The sequence below is a fragment of the Tamandua tetradactyla genome, chromosome 2, assembly GCF_023851605.1.
Source record: "Tamandua tetradactyla isolate mTamTet1 chromosome 2, mTamTet1.pri, whole genome shotgun sequence".
Classification (NCBI taxonomy): domain Eukaryota; kingdom Metazoa; phylum Chordata; class Mammalia; order Pilosa; family Myrmecophagidae; genus Tamandua; species Tamandua tetradactyla.
In genome coordinates this window covers 54,216,439-54,234,640 of record NC_135328.1, presented here as the reverse complement: position 1 = coordinate 54,234,640, position 18,202 = coordinate 54,216,439, and the positions used below count along the sequence as shown (strand labels likewise).

General features: G+C 37.5%; 1 protein-coding gene across 5 annotated transcripts in view; it reads right to left on the bottom strand.

Annotated features, from left to right (window-relative positions):
• NUP214 (nucleoporin 214) overlaps positions 1–18,202 on the bottom strand; it is a 167,651-nt gene that overhangs the window by 13,152 nt on the left and 136,297 nt on the right. For 3 of the 5 annotated variants that reach the window (XM_077147213.1, XM_077147223.1, XM_077147228.1), the window contains exons 29-31: positions 14,805–16,610; positions 12,990–13,060; positions 5,669–5,825 (exon numbers count right to left, since the gene is read on the bottom strand). In XM_077147213.1, coding sequence (XP_077003328.1) covers positions 5,669–5,825; positions 12,990–13,060; positions 14,805–16,610 — 2,034 coding nt within the window. The remainder of the gene's footprint in view (positions 1–5,668; positions 5,826–12,989; positions 13,061–14,804; positions 16,611–18,202) is intronic. The other 2 variants (XM_077147220.1, XM_077147224.1) reach the window with 2 other exon arrangements.

The window sequence follows — 18,202 nt, the reverse complement described above, 5'->3', positions numbered from 1 at the left end:
CTGGCCTTCTCTCCAGGCTCCTGGGTTCCAACAACTTTCCCTGGGGTGACTTCTTTCTGTATCTCCCAAGGCCTGAGCTGAGCTGCAAGTGCTGAGATGAGGAATGCCGAGCTGCTTAGGCTGTGCTACGTTGCGGTCTCTCATTTAGGCACCAGCCAATTAAATCAAACATCATTCATTGCAACAGACCGCCAGATGAGGTTCACCTACCATTGGCTCATGTCCACAGCAACAGAACTAGGTGCCTTCACCTGGCCAAGTTACCAACTGAATCTAACTACCACAATGGGATATTAGCATGAAAGCGAAAACACAGTCTATAGAATGGGAGAAAATATTTAGAAACCATACTTCTCATAATGGTTTAATATCCAGAACACATAAAGAACTCCTATAAATCAAGAGCAAAGAAACAAATGACCCAATTAAAAAATGGACCAAAGATGTGAATAGACACATCTCCAAAGATGGTATCCAAATAGCTAATAAGTATATAAAAAGATGCTCAACATCATCAACTATTAAAGGAATGCAAATTAAAAGTACAATGAGATACCACTTCATACCTACTAGATGGCTACTTCAAAAAACCAAAATCAAAAATAAGTATTAGGGAGAATGGAAAGAAAGTAGGAACACTTGCACATTATTGGTGAGAATATAAAATATAAAATGGTGTAGCTAGGGTGGAAAACAGTTTGGCAGTTCCTCAGCAAGTGAACCATATGACTCAACAATTCCTCTCTTAGGTGTAAATACCCCTAATGCATTGTAAGCAAGAACTTAGAGATTTGTACACCAATATTCACTGCAGCATTATTCACAACAGTCAAAAGGTGGGAGATACCTATGTGTCCATCAGCAGATAAATGGAAAATAAAATGTGGTATATCTATACTATGAATATTATTCAGACATAAAAAGAAGTTAAGTGCTGGTTCATGCTACAATGTGGATGAACCTTGAAATATCATGTTGCAAAAAATAAGCCAGACAAAAAAGGACAAGTACTGTATGATTTCTCTTATAGGTAATACTTAGAATAAACAAATAAATCAAAACTGAAAGGAGAATCAAGTGTGGTGGGAAGGGATAATGGGAACTTTTTGCTAATTGAGTATACGTTTTGATTTGAAATTGTGAAAACAGTCTGGAAACAGCAGTGAAAGTTACACAGTATTAACGAAGTATTAGCATATACTTAATGTCAAAGAACTGCCCAATTAAAATGATTCTTAATATATTTTATAATTAAAAACCAGTTAACCATTTTCCTAAAAAAAAACAAAAATAAAGAAAACAAAGTTCATCTATGTAGAGTTATCTCATGATTTATACTTTGGGGGTGAAAAGTACAGGTAAAACTGGCATCTGCTCTGGGCTTCCACCCTACTGCCACAACATGGATTCTCTTTTGTCTTTCATTCAGCAAAAACACTAGCATAATCCAACATCAGGGTACAACCTAAATTAAATTAAATTTTATTTGACATAAATTAAATTTGACTATTATTGCAGAAAGCAAATCCAATGCCCTTTTGTATGTCTACAGTCACTAAACAGGAATTCAATGCACATTCAGAAGGGGGTTCTCAAGAAGCTCCTCTCAGATATTTTCCAAGACATTTTCTTCAAAGACAGCTACAGGCCTGAACGATTTTCATCAAATGGCTTCTTCATCTCATGACTCAAATATGTCTTTCAGTACCGTCAACAGAAAGAATGTGCTGTGAATAACTCTAAATAGTATGCTCAGGGCAAGGCTCAGGGTAAGAGGTCCTAATGGATAAAAATTAAGTGTTGCAGAGGACAGAGAGAAGAAACCATTGCAAGTTTGAGTTTCTGGATATAGAACATGTCAATCCTAAGCAACTGTGTTCCAGGCTGGTCTTTCTCAGTCATTGCTGTAGTTCCAATTACTTCTCAGAGCCAAAGAAGGTAGCTATAGGATAAGGAAGCTAGTGGCACAAATGCCACAAAAGGAATTGCTGGTTCACTCTCTCTGTGCTCAGGTATCTATGTGTAAGGGAGTAGGTTAGGTGCCATGTAGAACAAGCATAAAGAGGTCTCAAATAAGGCACACCTGGCCTGAGTTAGCGCACACTACAAGGCTGGAGATTAAAGGAGGCATCGTGGTGGACCAAAGTTCTGGAAACATACCTGGATTAAATCTTGGCTATGCCACTTAACAGTTGAGTAATCTTGGCAAGTTCACATCCCCTCTCTGAGCTTAACTTCCTTATCTGTAAAAATGGGAATGCTACATCTCAACTACTGTTTTAATAACTGATTAGACTACTTAATAATGCGCATGTAGCACTTAGCAGGCAATCAATAAAAGTTAGTTCCCTTCTATTTGATGTTACACAAAGGAACAGAATACAAGGTCTGCAGGTTTTCAGAGATGGCGTGATCACTGTGGGCCCAAGTGATCCTTGGGGTAAGGGTGCACTGAGGAACAGACTTAAAGTCAGCCTTAAAAGAAGAGTAGTCTGAACACTGGCACTGAAATGGGGGGCAGTGAGGATTGTGTGAGTATGAAGCACAGCAAGCAGATGAATTGGCAGAAGCAGAGCGAGTGCGGTGAGGAATATAGTCAACTTCAGAAAGGCACATTGGGGTCAGTGATATCAGTCTAAGGAGATGGGGCTGGATTTTCCTGTGGTCAGTGGAAAGCTGCCACAAGGTTATGGGTAGAGGTAGTGGCAAAACTAAGGCAAAGTTTTAAGATACTCAATTTGGCATGGATTTTCACACTACAGTGGAAGAAAATGGAGGCAGAGAGGAGAGTTTGAAGACTCCTGTGATAACCCATTTAACTATGGGGAATACATCCTACAATAAAAGAAAGAAAAGAGAAGAAAAGCAGCAACAGAGAAGGAATGGGGGGAGAGGGAGGAAAAGAACCCAGACAAAATGAATTAATGTGGTTCAGGGAAGAGGGAGGAAGAGGTGCTCAAAAGTATCAAATGTTGCAGTCATTCAAAGAGAAAGAGGCAGTCACTAGTGATTTTGCAGAAAGCATTAGTATTGTGCTGAGGAAAATGCATTTCTCCAATGATTCTTAGCTCTTTTCTCAATGGTTCTTTCCTCTTATCCTATAGTTGGTCTCAGGGCTAAAAAAGTATCTGCCTCCTTATCCAATTCTACATTTGTTTTTCTTAAAATTTTATTTTCTTCATGTGAAGCCTGTATCATTTGCAAATTCACTTAAACTTCCCTCAAACATAAATGTAAACTGTTGGCTTATATTTTAACAGCCAGCAGTGTCTGGTATCAAGAATAGATATGTTAATTTACACCAGGATTAAAGAATTGGAAGCAATAGTGTGCAAATAAATGTTTAACAACAGGCTGGAGTACAGGAGCCCTGATTTATGGTGGTTGCTAATTTTCATACTGTAAATGTTCCCATTGAGGCTGATTTCAGGTTTCTACTGTGATGACACTGAATATGGACCGGGGGAGAGATGTGTACAGCTGCCTCTTGCGAACCAGTGCAAGCCAGCTCAGTCCACCACTGAGAGATGGGAATTCTTTAATAGTTAAGAGCCAAGGCACTAAAGATGAATCAGCTAGGAGGAAAGGAATTTTTATAAGAATATGACACACTTAAGTTTTTAAAAAATTGGCTGGTAATATAATCTCACAGATGAAAACCTACTTATGGGATAAACCCAAATTTCTAACCAGCTTGCCTTTTCTGTGCCAGGTACTGTGTTTGGCACATTGCATAAGATCTAGTTGAGTTCCAGATCACTTTCTGGCTTTGTGACTTAAAAAAAAGAAATCACAACATTTTGGGCTTGTTTCCTCATTGACAGAGCTATATGAGGGTTATGTTTTCTAAAGTATCACACAGAACCAGGGGGTGATTGCTGGGGAAAATAGAGGGAAACTCTCCATGTGCACCTCTGGGTTACTTCAGAGTGAGTCTAATATCAAAATTCGGCTTAAAAGTTCATTTGCAAAAATAGTTTTTGAAAACTTACTAGACTCAATTTCTAAGATTTCTTCAATCTAGTATTCTAAATCCATCCTGGCAGACTAAAAACTGAATGACAAAAATTTCTGATTATATAATTTTACAAGTAGAGAGGTATATGTTTCTTGACAAGTAATCTTTTCTTACATATTACCAGAGTGGACAATAACATCAAAATAACTGCTTTTATATATATATTTTTAATTGATTCTATTGTTCCCCCCCCCCCCCCAATTCATTTATTTCTGCTTCAATCTTTTTTTTACTTCTCTTCTATTTGCTTTGGGGTTAAGTTTGCTGTTCTTTCTCCAGTTCCTCCAGGTGAGCAGTTAAGGCCTCAATTTTTGTTCATTCTTTTTTTTTAATATAGGCATTTAGAAAAATAAATTTCCCTCTTAGCACTGCCTTTGCCACATCCCATAAGTTCTGATATGCTGTATTCTCATTTTCATTCATCTCCACGTATGTAGTGATTTCTCCTGCAATTCTTCTTTGACCTACTGATAGTTTAAGAGTGTTAAATCTTCACGTATTTATGAAAGTTCTGGTGCTTTGGTGGTTATTGATTTCCAGCTTCATTCCGTTGTGGTCAGAGAAAGTGCTTTGAATAATTTCAGCATTTTTAAATTTATTAAGACCTCTTTTGTACTCCAGCATATGATCTATCCTGGCAAATGCTCCATCAGCTCTAGAGAAGAATATATATCCTGGTGTTTTGGGGTATAATGATCTATATATTTCTGTTAGGTCTAATTCATTTATCACATTGTTTAGGTTCTCTGTTTCCTTATTGAGTCTGTCTGTTTGTTCTATGTATAGTGGAGAGTGGGTATTAAAGCTTCTGACTATTATTGTTGAAACGTCTATAGTTCCCTTCAGAATAACTGGTTTTTGATATGTGAATTCAGAAAGGAGAATTAAGACAGAAATTTTGCTTTCAACTACATGGGCCTTAATATTAAGGAAACATCTGTCATGACTGTAGAACATTAGCTGTTGATTCATTAAGATCTTGTATCACACATTAGATGAGAAAAGCTAAGATGATGACAGGTTTCCAACTTTCCACCCCAGCCTCCATCAGCAGCAGCATTATTTTTTTTAAAGATTTAAAAAATCAAATTTCTTTCATTTCCAACCATGAAGAGACAGATCAACAAAAAATTACAAAGAATCTTTGCCAGTAGATACAACTTCAGATCAAAATAAATGAAAAATGTAAGGAATGAGCAATAACGAAGGCTTCAACTTTTGGGTGACATTCTTTTTAGTAGCTGAATTTTAACTCAAATTCAAAGAGAAATACTACACAAATGAAAATCCAGATGCTCCTCCTCCAAGCATTTTGTTTGTTCTGTTGCTGTTCACTTATGCTTGTCTGCCTGCATTTACTTCATGTCATTTCAATCCTAAGAAACAGAATGATTTGGGCCTTGGGAGAGAAGAGGGGAGTAGCTCAGTACACAGATCCTCTCCCTGCAGCTCTGATGTCTTTTCATGATTATATAGGACATCTCATTAAAAACAAAAGATAAGAAAACAAAACACACTGCTGTGGGGTAAACACTTTTAGTGGACATTCTAGACCTTTCTTTCCTCTCTGTATTTGTCCCTGCAGCTTTTGATAATCCCATGAGGAAGACATGGCCAATTAGGGGATAGGAAAATTATTTTTCCACTTACTTGGGGTGGCCGTTGATCCAAAGCCTCCACTGGCTGAGCTGAATGGATTTTTGTTGGCTGCATCCTGGCTGGGTTTCCCTCCAAGGCCACTGAAGAAACCTCCCCCTCTTCCACCATTTCCAGACCCAAACACACTACCACTGGAAGAGGATGGCTGCTAAAAAACAAAAGGAGCAGGAAGTAAGATCAGATGAGAGGTCACTGTAAAACTGCAGGCCATATCCTTGGGGAGGAGGGCTCATATCTGGTACAAGTGGAAAAAATAAGAGATGGATGCTGGTATGGGTACTCTAACAACTATGAAAGAAGCTGGACTCTGGACAGCTACTTCCTACAAATCATAAATTCTCAAGCTGTTTACCATTCACAGTTCTCTGTAAACATAGTTTACAGTAAACGGGAACTTGAAGTTTGAATCTGTCTTACTGCTTACATTCTCTGTTTGACATGATGCCAGGAGCAGGAAAACTACTCCTCAGGAGTCCCCCAAAACAAAAAAGTTTGAAAACACTTATAGGCTATCATGAAATCATTTCTTCTGATTCCAGTAGTGTTAAGCTGAGCTAATCAGTAACTGATAAGTAATTTACACTGCTTTTTCTCTCAGATTGTGTACTTTTATCTCATAATGACTTTTCCTGCTGCAGCAATCAGCTTAAACTAGCAGCATTGTTGAAACAATGACCATAGCTGAATTCTGTCCAAATTTGCAAATTTTATGCTCAGAGAAAGCTGCTAACTTAGGGACATATGCTGACTTAAAGCTGTATCAGGCACCAGACACTTCATTTCTCTGTTTGGAAATTGGTTATTTGAAGGAAGACCAGTAATAGACCTGAGGGGCCATAAATATTAGTTAAGTGATAATGCCTTGGCTGCTAAAGTAGAAGATGGACATTTAGAAATGGGTCACTGTGTACAGGAACCTCACAGGAGTTCTCTCCAAAGGGGGGAAGAATCATGCAGTAGTCTTTCTTCTGTAAATGGAGAGAATAAACTACCCACTTTGAAAGGGTAAGTGAATTAAATGAATTAAGAAATATAATGTACTTTAGATGAGCCCTTGAAATATAACTCTAGGCTCAAAATGATTGCTGTTCAGTATTTTATTCATAGAAATAAAACGGTCAGTGTTGAGCATTTTCTATGTCCTAGGCACTTTTCTAAGTACTTTACAAGTAATCGTTTTAATTCTCACAAAAGTACAACCTCCAATGGGCCACCTCCAAAACATAATACTAATGCATCTACTGTTTTCCAGGTAGAGTTACCATCCTGGTCCAAGTCACCATAACCTTTTGCCTGGATTGAAACAACTTAACTGCTTCCTTGTAATTTATTTTCACACAGTGGTTAGAATAGTACTTTAAAATGGCAGTCATATCATGTAACTCCTGTCTAAAAATTCGACAAGACCCTACATGATATGGTCAGTGCCTCTATGACATCATCTTTTATCATCATCCCCTTTACACAATAAAATTTAATCACAACAGCCCTTTTGCATCTAAAACACATCAAGCTATTTTTCACCTTGTCCCTGTCTACAATGCTCTTTCCCTAGATCTTTGCAAGGTTTTTCTCTTTTTTCCTTCTTTACCTTTTTTTTTTGGCATGGGCAGGCACCGGGATTCGAACCCAGGTCTACAGCATGGCAGGTGAGAACTCCGCCTGCTGAGCCACCATGGCCTGCCCTCTTCCTTACCTTTTATCCCCCTAAACTTCTTTTAAAACAATATTAACAGTTTACTACAACCATTTAACATTTAGCCAAACAGTTTTTTAGAACTCAGAATCCAATTTTAATCATTAAAAAATAGGCTTTGGCAACTAGTAAACTGCCTTCAAAAGGGCTGAAATGACAGCTAACATATGCAAGCAGAAAGCATTATTATTATTATTTTTTTTTAGCTGAATTCCAGGGATTAGGATGAAACATGAAATTGTCAATGAATTTTTGTCCTACAAATCCTGGCATGTCACAGGATCCAACCTGATTTTTAAAACTGGATTTGATAAATATTGGATAGCTGTAGAAATGAATAGAAGTGAGTAAATGTTTCACTGAAAAAACATGGATAGTGATTGCATCCTCATAAATGTGCTGGACAGGATCCCATTCATTTAAATTGTAATAACAATAGTTTAAAAAATTTTTAATTATGAAACATTTCAAGACTGTATAACAAACTTCCCATATACCCATTACCCAGCTTCAACAATATCAATTCATAGCCAACTGGGTTTTCTTTATACTTCTATTTATTTCCCTTCATCTTATATTAGTATGAAGTAAATCCCAGACACTTTATCATTTCACCCATAGATTTTCCAGTAAAAATCTCTAAAACATAAACCAAAACTACAATACCACTATCATATCTAAGGAAACTAACAATAATTTCTTAATATCAACTTCCAATATAGTCCCATTGATTCTTTTTTACTTTTTACAATCTGTTCTTTAAATTATGATCCAAATATGGTCCACACATTGAGACTAGTTTATATGTCTCTTAAGTCCCTTTTTTTTCCATATTTGGTTTTGCTAATTTAAAAATTTTAGCCATTCTAGCAGGTATAAAGAAGCATGTTGTTGTGTTTTTGATTTGTATTTCCCTAATGACTAACAATGTTGAGCAAATTTTCATGTGCTTATTGGCCAGTCACATACCCTCTCCATAAAATCTATGTCCAAGTATTGCATTTATTTAAAAAAATTGGGTTGTCTTTCATTTATAGGAACTCTTCATGTGTTCTCGACATAAGTCTGTTTTGGATACATGCATTATGAATATTTTCTCCCAGTCAATGCTTTGTCTTTTTATTTTCATAACAAAGTCAATTAGTCTGTAATTTTGATGAAATCCAGTTTTCTCCTACTTTTTTTCTTTTATGGTTAGTGGTTTTTGTGTTCCAAGAAATGTTTGTCTACCTAATGGCTTCTTAATGGTATCATTATTGACATTTCTGGTTGGATAATTCTTTTGTTTTGGAGAGCAGTAGGATGTTAGCAGCATATCTAGTCTCTGCCTACTAGTAGCCAGTAGCACTTCCCAACTGTGACAACCAAAAATGTCTCTAGACAGCCCTGAATTCCCCTCAGTGGTAAAATCGATCCTGGTTGAGAACCACTGGTTTACCCTAAGGTAACAAAGAATAAAGTTAAGGTTAGCTTTCACACAAAACGGCACAGGATGAGATAAACAGAACTCACTAAACAAAGGGCCGTAAGACAGCGCAAACCAGTCTTGAAGGCAGGGAAAGGAGAAGGCCTCTGATGCAAGCCTAGAATTGGTGCCAAATCCTTATATGGGTAGAAACAAGTTTAAATAAATAATGACCAGAGTTGCTGGAATGTAAAACGTAATTAAAAGTGGACACTCTCAGCAGGAAATCTGTAATAGTTAAGCTGCTATTAACCTTTGGAGTACCCAATCAGTGGAGAAACAGGGGAGGGGCCTGCATGCTAGGCATAGGGAATAAATATAACTGGCTTTGCTCAAGGTTCTGACCACCATATTTTTGGTTGCATGTCCTTTCATGCAAGATCATGAATAAATTTTTTTCTTCTCTACAACTGGTGAGCATTTATTCTCTTTCAGGTACAGCTGTCTTTCTAACAGTAACAAAGATATTCTCCTATATTTTTCTAGGAGCTTTATAGTTTTAGCTTTTACATAACGAAATGTCATCCATCTTGAGTTAACTTTTGTGTATGGCGTTAGTTAAGAGTTAGGGTTCAATTTTTTTTCCTACAGTCAGTCAAACCAGCACCATTTGCTGTAAAAAATTCCTTTTCTCCATTGCACTGGTGCTGTTCTAAAATATCTTAAGGTTATGTATGTATGGCTCTGTGCTGGTTTGAAAGGAAGTATGCCCCCTAAGAAAAGCCATGTTTTAATATAAATCCCATTTCTTAAAGGTAGAATAATCCCTATTCAATACTGTATATTTGAAACTGTAATGAGATCATCTCCCTGGTTGATGTGATTTAGTTAAGAATGGTTGTTAAACTGGATTAGGGGATGACATGTCTCCACCCATCTGAGTGGGTCTTGATTAGTTTCTGAAGTCCTATAAAAGAGGAAACATTTTGGAGAATGAGGGATTCAGAGAGATTCAGAGAGAGCAACACTACAAAGTAGAGAGTCCACCAGCCGGCGACCTTTGGAGAGGAAGAAGGAAGACGCCTCCTGGGGAGCTTCATGAAATAGGAAGCCAGGAGAGAAAGCTAGCAGGTGATGCCGTGTTCGCCATGTGCCCTTTCAGCTCAGAGAGAAGCCCTGACTGTATTCGCCACGTGCCTTCTCACTTGAGAGAGAAACCCTGAACTTCATCGGCCTTCTTGAACCAAGGTATCTTTCCCTAGATGCCTTTGATTGGACATTTCTTTAGACTTGTTTTAATTGGGACATTTTCTCGGCCTTAGAACTATAAACTAGCAACTCATTAAATTCCCCTTTTTAAAAGCCATTCCGTTTCTGGTATATTGCATTCCGGCAGCTAGCAAACTAGAACAGGCTCTATCTCTGGGTTTTTTATTATGCTTCATTGATCTATGTCTATACAAAGCTAATACCATATTTTCTAGATTACAATATGTATAACAAGTCTTGAAATCAGGTGGTGTAAATTCTCCAACTTTGCTGTTCTTTTTTCAACATTTTGGTTATTCTAGGCCCTTCATGTTTTCTTTTCCATTCTTTTTTTTTTAAATTAAAGTACCCATATAATCATTATACAGCCTTTGTTTGCACAGTAAGTTTCACATAACAATTTAAAATTAAGGCAACAAGGAAAAAAATCTACATATTCAGATAGCAAAGTTCTTAAATTCTCAGTATTAAACACTAACTTAGATACCATTTGATCAGCTGTCAAAACTGTGAATGTTCTCAAAATATCAAGTAGAAAGTTCTTACAAATATCTGCATTGCTACAGTAATGACCTATGTTACTAAATGTTTTCCTGATTTCAGGGAAATATGAATGAACAAATATTTTTACAATTAACATATGGAACTCTTAACCACCTGAAACAAATAGCTTATCCACAGTCCTATTAAAAGAATTTCTAAGTAATCTCATAAAGCCTGTTAGTACAATATGTCTCCCCTTTATATTTTCCACAGAAATTTTAGCATCAGTTTTTCAATTTCTACAAAAACTCTGCAAGAGTTTGAGATTATGTTGAATCTATAGATCAATTATACTTTTTATGAATTCAATTCTTTGAAATTTATTGAGACTTGGTTTAGATCCAGCACATGGTCTATTTTGATGAATGACCCATGTACCCTTGAAAGGAATATGGTATCATGCATCTGTTGGATGGAACATTTAAAAAATGTCTTTTAGGTCAAGATGATGAGAATGCTATTCAAATCTTTCAATCCCTGTCTTTAAAGTGCTTTTCTTGTAAACCGCATTTACTTGGGTCTTATTATTTTGTGCATTCTTGATAACCTCTACCTTTTAATTGGAGTGCTTGGACAATTTACTTTTTTTTTTTTTTTTTTTTAATTTTACTGTGGTAACATATATAAAACATAAAATTTGCCATTTTAACCATTTCGAGATTTATATGTTTTGAGAATTTCTGTCTTTTTCACTTCCAATATTGCTATTGTTCTCTCTTCTGGGATTCTCATAAAATGTATGTTAGATCTTCTCTTCTTTTAGGATTTTCTCTCTCACTTTTGTATTTTCCATCATTTTGCTCTCCAAGATGCATTACAGATCATTTCTTCTGACCTACCCTTCTAGTTTAAGAGTAGGCAAACAATTGTCCAAAAGCTAAATCCAGCCTACAGCCTGATTTTGTAAATATAGGTTTTGTAAATTGAAATAAAATCCTGCTTATTCACTTATGTGTTTTCTAGGGCTGCTTTGGTGCTACAATGGCAGAATTGAGTAGTAACAGAAACCGTATGTAGTTCACAAACTCTAAAATATTTACTCTCTTGTCCTTTACAGAAGACTGCCGATCCCTGTTAGAATACATTACTGTTCTTTTCAACTGGATCTAATCTGCTATGGGATCTAATAAATCTGCTGAATCCATCTGCTGGGTTTTAAATTTTAATTATTGCATTTTTCTAGAATTTCTCTTTGGTTTCTTCCCAAAGCAGCTATGACACTTTCTGTAATTTTCTATTACTTATCGATATTTTCAAGTTGTCTTTTAAACATATAAAATGTAGCTATTTTATAGTTATTTTATAGTCTAGGAAGTCTTTCCAAACTGTTTCCAATATTGTTCTGGCTCTTATTCATTGTTCTTTGTGTCTAACTTAGCTTTGGGAATCAATGCCCTTAAAAATTATTTGTGATAATATGAGGACTGGAGTAAAGCAAATATTCTTCAGAGTAGATTTGTGCTGCTTCATGCACAAATCTGGAGGTACCACCATTTTGGAGGTATCTGGAGGCACCACCATTCTAGGACGAAGTCAGGCCACATTCCTCAGCCTGAAAATAGAACCATTTGGAGTCCCTGCTCATTGTAGGGAGGGTCTCTTTTAAACATCTCAATTTGTACATATCTTGGTTAGTGATTTCTGTCTTTTTGTGTTTTGAGGTTACGAAACAGAAAGTTCAAATTTTTCTACATTAGGAAATGCCTCTGGGAAAAATTGGCTTCTGTACTTCAATTACTTCTCTAGGTTCCTATTTTTCTTTTAATTTGACTTGGTAACATACTTTTTTAGCTTATCAGTGCTTTAAAAAAAAAATGGCTTTTATGTTTTATCTGGTATTTTTAGTTGTTTTTGGTGGATGAACTTGGCTTGAATGTTTGCCATTAACAGACACCAGATATCAGAAGTTTCATTTCTCATTTTAACAGAGAGCACTGACGAGGGCAGAGCCTAGCTTAAAGGAGAAAGAATATGATGGAATATTGTGCAGCTATAGAAAGGAATAAAGTGATGAGGTACGCAATGTGGTGACTGAAACTTGAGGACATTATGTTGTGCCAGAGACAAAGGACAAATATTGTAAGAAAACTGGGCTAGATCATAAGCTTTTACAGTAGTCACATTTATTCCTGAACTTTAAATGTCATTTCTAAATTCTGAGATGCTGTGCTATACATGTATAATCTGGTTATTTCCCTGGAACTTTGGATACTTGAGTGACACCTAAGAATCAGAGTTGGATTTCTGCATCCTTATGGGAGTTATGGAAGGGAGATCTTAAAAAACACAAATGATTCTTTGTTGGGGGTTGGACATACAAGATAGGCTAATTATATTCTTTAGGAGAAAACAGGATAGGTTTAATATATGAATGAAGACAAACATGCATACATACTTACCTGGCCAAAGACTGTTCCACCAGTACTGGCTGCTTGACCAAACACAGAACCAGTATTGCTAGATCCAAAACCTGTAAAATACAAAGGAAATAAAGGATCAATTTGGATGACTCTTTCATAACATCAAAGTTTTTTTTTATTTAATGGCATTCAGGTGTGCTAAGAAACGCCATAATAAACAGAATTATGAATAAAATCTTATCCCCTATCCAGGAAATAGAGAAACTTTTGAGCAAATAATTTGAAGACCTTTTTTCCTTGCTAACACTCTATAATAGCAAAAATGTCAAAGTCCCTAGGAATGAATCCTTTTTGCCTACCAAAGCACAAATGGTTTCTCCTCAGACTTTTAGATGTCAAGAATTCTTTCCATTGAATTCCCGATTATTTCTACTCCCTGGTTTCCTTTGAATCTCAAACACCAGACAAATTCACAGTTTTATCTTTCTTCTAGGTGAGATAACATGGATGAAGTGGTGGACTGAACAGGACCTGGGAAAATCAGGCAGAACTATAGATTATAACAAAAGGGTCCTAGACAAGGAGTTATAAGACAGGAGTTCTATTTTTAGAACTAGATCTAAATAGATGACCTTGGGCAAGTCTCAATTCCTTAACCAGGACTGGAGTAGACTCTGCAGTTATTTAAATGAATGAGGAAAATTTCTTCAGGAGTTCTGAATTGTATTGAAATAGTTTGATAATGCCTGTGCAGGAGGATTTCTCAAAGTCTTGACGGCAGAATAAAGAATGCACTATAGAGATTGTGTTAAATAGTGTACTTTCTTTTAAGACCCACAGAAACCTTCTCCCTGCCCCTTCTCTTGGCTAAATCACATTTCCCATCATTCAAATGGGTTCTATGGCCTCTTCACGGAGAATCAGATGGATCTCAAAACTGTGTCTGTCTTTTTACCACTATGTCCTCATAACTGAACATAACTCAGAACTTACAAGGAGTTTAACAAACATTTGAAGGAAGGAAGAAAAATATTTCCTTTTTAATAAACTAAAAAACATTTTTAAATAATTTATCACTGAAGGAATGAATTAATTAGCCACTATGTGCAATCTTGCTCACTGATCTGTGTTTTTCCATTAGAGCTTACCTGCTAAAGATTTATCTTTCATAATGTAACTATCAGAAAGCAAAACTTAAGATTTTCCATTTGTCTTTTCTACTAATGATTTCAGAAGTAAAAGAAGCTGTCAAAATTGGGCTTCACAACATGAAAGACTAAGTTTTACTTTTAAAAATAGCAAAATTTAAAAGGGTTAAAAAATTATCACATTGTAAAAAGGAAAGAAAAATACAACACTACACATGTTAGCTCTGCCTTTCCAGCAAGCAAAATGGTATTTCAGCAAATATAAAATATTAGCAGGAAATGGAATACTCTTGTTCTGGCTCAATCATTACACTACCTGACATTAACTTCTAGCCCAGAAAGTTTTGGACACAATGACATTTTGTCTAACACCACTTTTTCCAAATTAAAAATTTTATTAAATTACTTGCCATGACCTTACACTAAAGATACTTGCTTTTATAACCATAAAACTGGCACCCTAGTGGATAGTAGAAGTGAAAATCTGCTGAAATGCAAAATAAGAACTACAGAGAGTTGTGGAAGATCCATCCAATTAGGCCAAAAGAATGAGTCCTCAAGTGCTCCGAACTCCTCCTTATTTTACATACTGTAGAGATTCCTTGTTTGTTTTTCTTTTCATCACAAAAGTAATACAGGCTTGTTGCAAATATATCAAATAATATAGAAGGTTACAAAGTGAAAACAATCTTCTATAAATTCTTACCTGAAGCTTGACAAAAGCTAAACCCAGAGGATGGTGCTGTTGTGGTGGTGGCTGAAGTACTACCAAACACAGAGCCTCCCTGTCCAAAGCCTGGATTCTGACCAAAGGCAGGAGGATTGCTTTGGCCAAAAAGACCCCCTCCTGCGTTGGCAGAAGATTGTCCAAATGAGAAGGAGCTGGAGCTACTGGTGCTGGAGGAGGCACCAAAGACATTTCCACTAGTAGATGTGGGGGTGGAGGAAACCGACTGACCAAAAGTAGGCACAGAACTGAACCCAGGCTGACTAAAGGAAAAACTGCTCGCAGAGCTGCTTGTAGACTGCCCAAAGGCAGGAGTCTGTCCAAAGGTTGTTTGTCCAAAGACCCCTGTTGCCGAAGTGCCAAAAGCTGGACTGCCAAACCCTGTGCTGCTGACTTGTGGTGTGGCAGCTGTGCTGGCTATGCTACCTGTTTGCTGCCCAAACAGGCTTGGTGCAGTGCTGGCTGCCACCTGCCCAAACATGGGGGTATTGGAGGAAGCAGTGGCTGTGTTGTTGGTGAGCTGGCTAAAAGCTGAGCTAGAACTGGCAGGAGGTGGCTGAGTAAAGACAGAAGGGCCAGACGTGACAGTCTCAAACACCACTGTCTCTGTAGCTGTACTTGGAGCAATACTGGAAACAGTGCTAGAGGTCGTGGGGGGGCTTGATGTTTCTATAGCCACAGGGACTGCACTTGTGACAGTAGATCCTATGACTGCAGTTTGCCCAGGCACAGAAAAGGTGGAAGCAGGAGATACTGTCTCTGTTTTAACATCAGAGACCCCAGTGATTGCTGTAGTGGCATCTGCAGAAGGTGCTATGAGACTGGAACCAGACGCTGCAGTGCCAGGATTGCTGACTGCAGGCTGGGCAAGAGCAGGTTCTTTTTTAACAGAGTCAGAAGTTTGCAGAGGAGACTGGGGAATTTGGGCTGAGTGTTGCTGCCCTGGCAGTGAGGATGCTGACGCTGAGACCTCACTGTTGCCTAGCTTCTCAGGCAAAACTGACGATGTGGCCTCTTCCGTGCTTTTACCAGAGGACACAGGCAGAGCGGGAGCTGATGCTGAACTCAGGAGGCTACTAAATGACAATGAGGGGAATGATGTAGGAAGGGGAGTAGCAGTTGTAGTTGATGGTGGGACAGAAGAGGGCACTGAGCTATTGGTCTGTTGACTTCCAAATGAAAAACCAGACTTGCTACTACTAAGAGAGGTCCCACCAAAATTGATTACTGCAGAGGATCCTGCACTGGTGAGTGGAAGACTGCCAAAAACACCAGCTGAGGAACTACTACTGTTTGTGCTGGCTGCTGGTGGTGGAGCTACTGTAATAGAGGTTATAGAGGAAGTCACGGGGGGCTCCACATGCTTCCCTAACACTGGAGGGCCAGTAAAACTAAACCCTGATAGTACAGTTGTGGTCTTGGTTGGCTGTGCACTAGTCACATTTGGGGATGAAGCCTTATTGGCTAACTTTGTAGAATCATCTGCTTGGCCAACCCGTAGTCCTGAAAAACTTCCAAGGGTCTCTCCAGCCAAAGAACTTTGAAACAGAAGCTCTCCCAACTTTGACGGAGGAGTTTCCAGCTTGCTAGAGGCTGTGGAAAGAGCGATTCCAGAAGGTGCCACAGGTTTGCTGTTAGATGGAACAGACTCTCCTGAAGAAGTAATAGCAGCTCCAGTGGTGGTTGATGTTGATGTGATTCCTGAAGGAGGTGTGCTTTCAGGATTGGTCTCATAAAAAGGTTTGCTTCCAGGACCAAATGAGAATGCATCAAGCTGGTTTGACTCTTTATTGGAGGGTGTCACCCCAGCAAGAAAAAGAAATTAGGAAATGGGTTAGATATACCAAAATATGTCCTATCACATTTCCACCGGCTCTCTTTCTAAACCCAAATCTCTATTCTCCCTTTATGGAGTCAGGACAAGCTCATTATAACAGCAGTTTTCTTTGGAGAGGATATAATGAACATTTATTTCTTCACAGGAAAATTAGGCTATGTCTAATCATCTTGCAGAGATCAAAAGGAACAAATATTGCTTTTATGATCATTAAGTCAACAAATTCTGGATATCTAGAATACATGAAATTAACACAATTATCCCAAAACAGAAATAAAGAGACATCTCTCCTTATTTTCCACACACAGCATGTGTGCCTTTCTTAACATCTTCCTCAACAACAGTGCTAGCCTATGACGTATCAGAAGTTCTCCTGACAGACCAGGAATTGATCCAAAATTGAAGTTCTTCCTTTGTGTTTTTCTAATGGTATGATAATAAAGTATCATTCCACAAACATTCCTTTTTTTTCCATTAGATTCCTATACATTTTTTTTTCATATGGGCAGGCACAGAGAATTGAACTCAGGTCTCTGGCATGGCAGGTGGGAATTCTGTCCCTGCGCCACAATCACGCCACCCCCACAAACGTTCAGTTTTATGTACAACTGGTGTTACTTTCTGGTGCTCTACTAAGTAAGCTATTTTAAGGAGGTAGAATAGCCTAGTCAAGAAAATGGGCTCTGGAGCCAGAGCTCTGCCATATACTGGTTGTGTGACTCTCAAAAAAGTACTTTATCTCTTGGACCTCAGACTACTTCATAAAGTTGACACAGACTAAATGACATATAGGCAAAGCATTCATGACAATGCCTGGGCATATAGTAAGTGCTCAATAAATGACTAAATTTGGTACTTATAAACTAAAATTAGCCTATACCAAGTGCTAATTGATATTTCAAACTCCATATTGTTTTAAGAAGTATGGCTTCTTGGGAACACCACCAAGCTCCGGGTAAAATTTCTAGAAGGACCTCCTTGTACCACTGGAGTTGTATTGAGTTTATGGTTTATAATTGTTATCTAGTCTTGTGTTAATTAGAATGTTTATAGGATTACTTTTCTATTTTAACACTACTTAATTTTATTTATGATTTCTGATGATTATCTTGCACCTCTCCAATCTTTTTTATTATTGAGTTGTTTGTACTTTATAAAGTGAGACTGGTGATGAGGTTGGCCTGAGGACATTCTGCCACACTAAACTGGGCAGAGGTTTAGGGGTTTAAAAAAAAAAAAGGTTAAGAATTACTGTTCTACAAAGGTTGAAATAAATTGGGTAGATGGAAATACTAGTGGCCAATGAGATGGAGGGGAGGGGTATGGCATGTACGAATTTTTCCTTTTTTGTTTTCTACTTCTTTTTCTGGAGTGATATAAATGTTCAAAAAGATGACCATGGAGATGAATACACATCTATGTGATGATATTGTGAGCCACTGATTGTATACCAGGTATGGAATGTTTGTATGTTGAGAATGCTTATGTGTACATATGTTGTTTTATTAATAAAAACATAAAAAAAAGAATTATTGTTCTA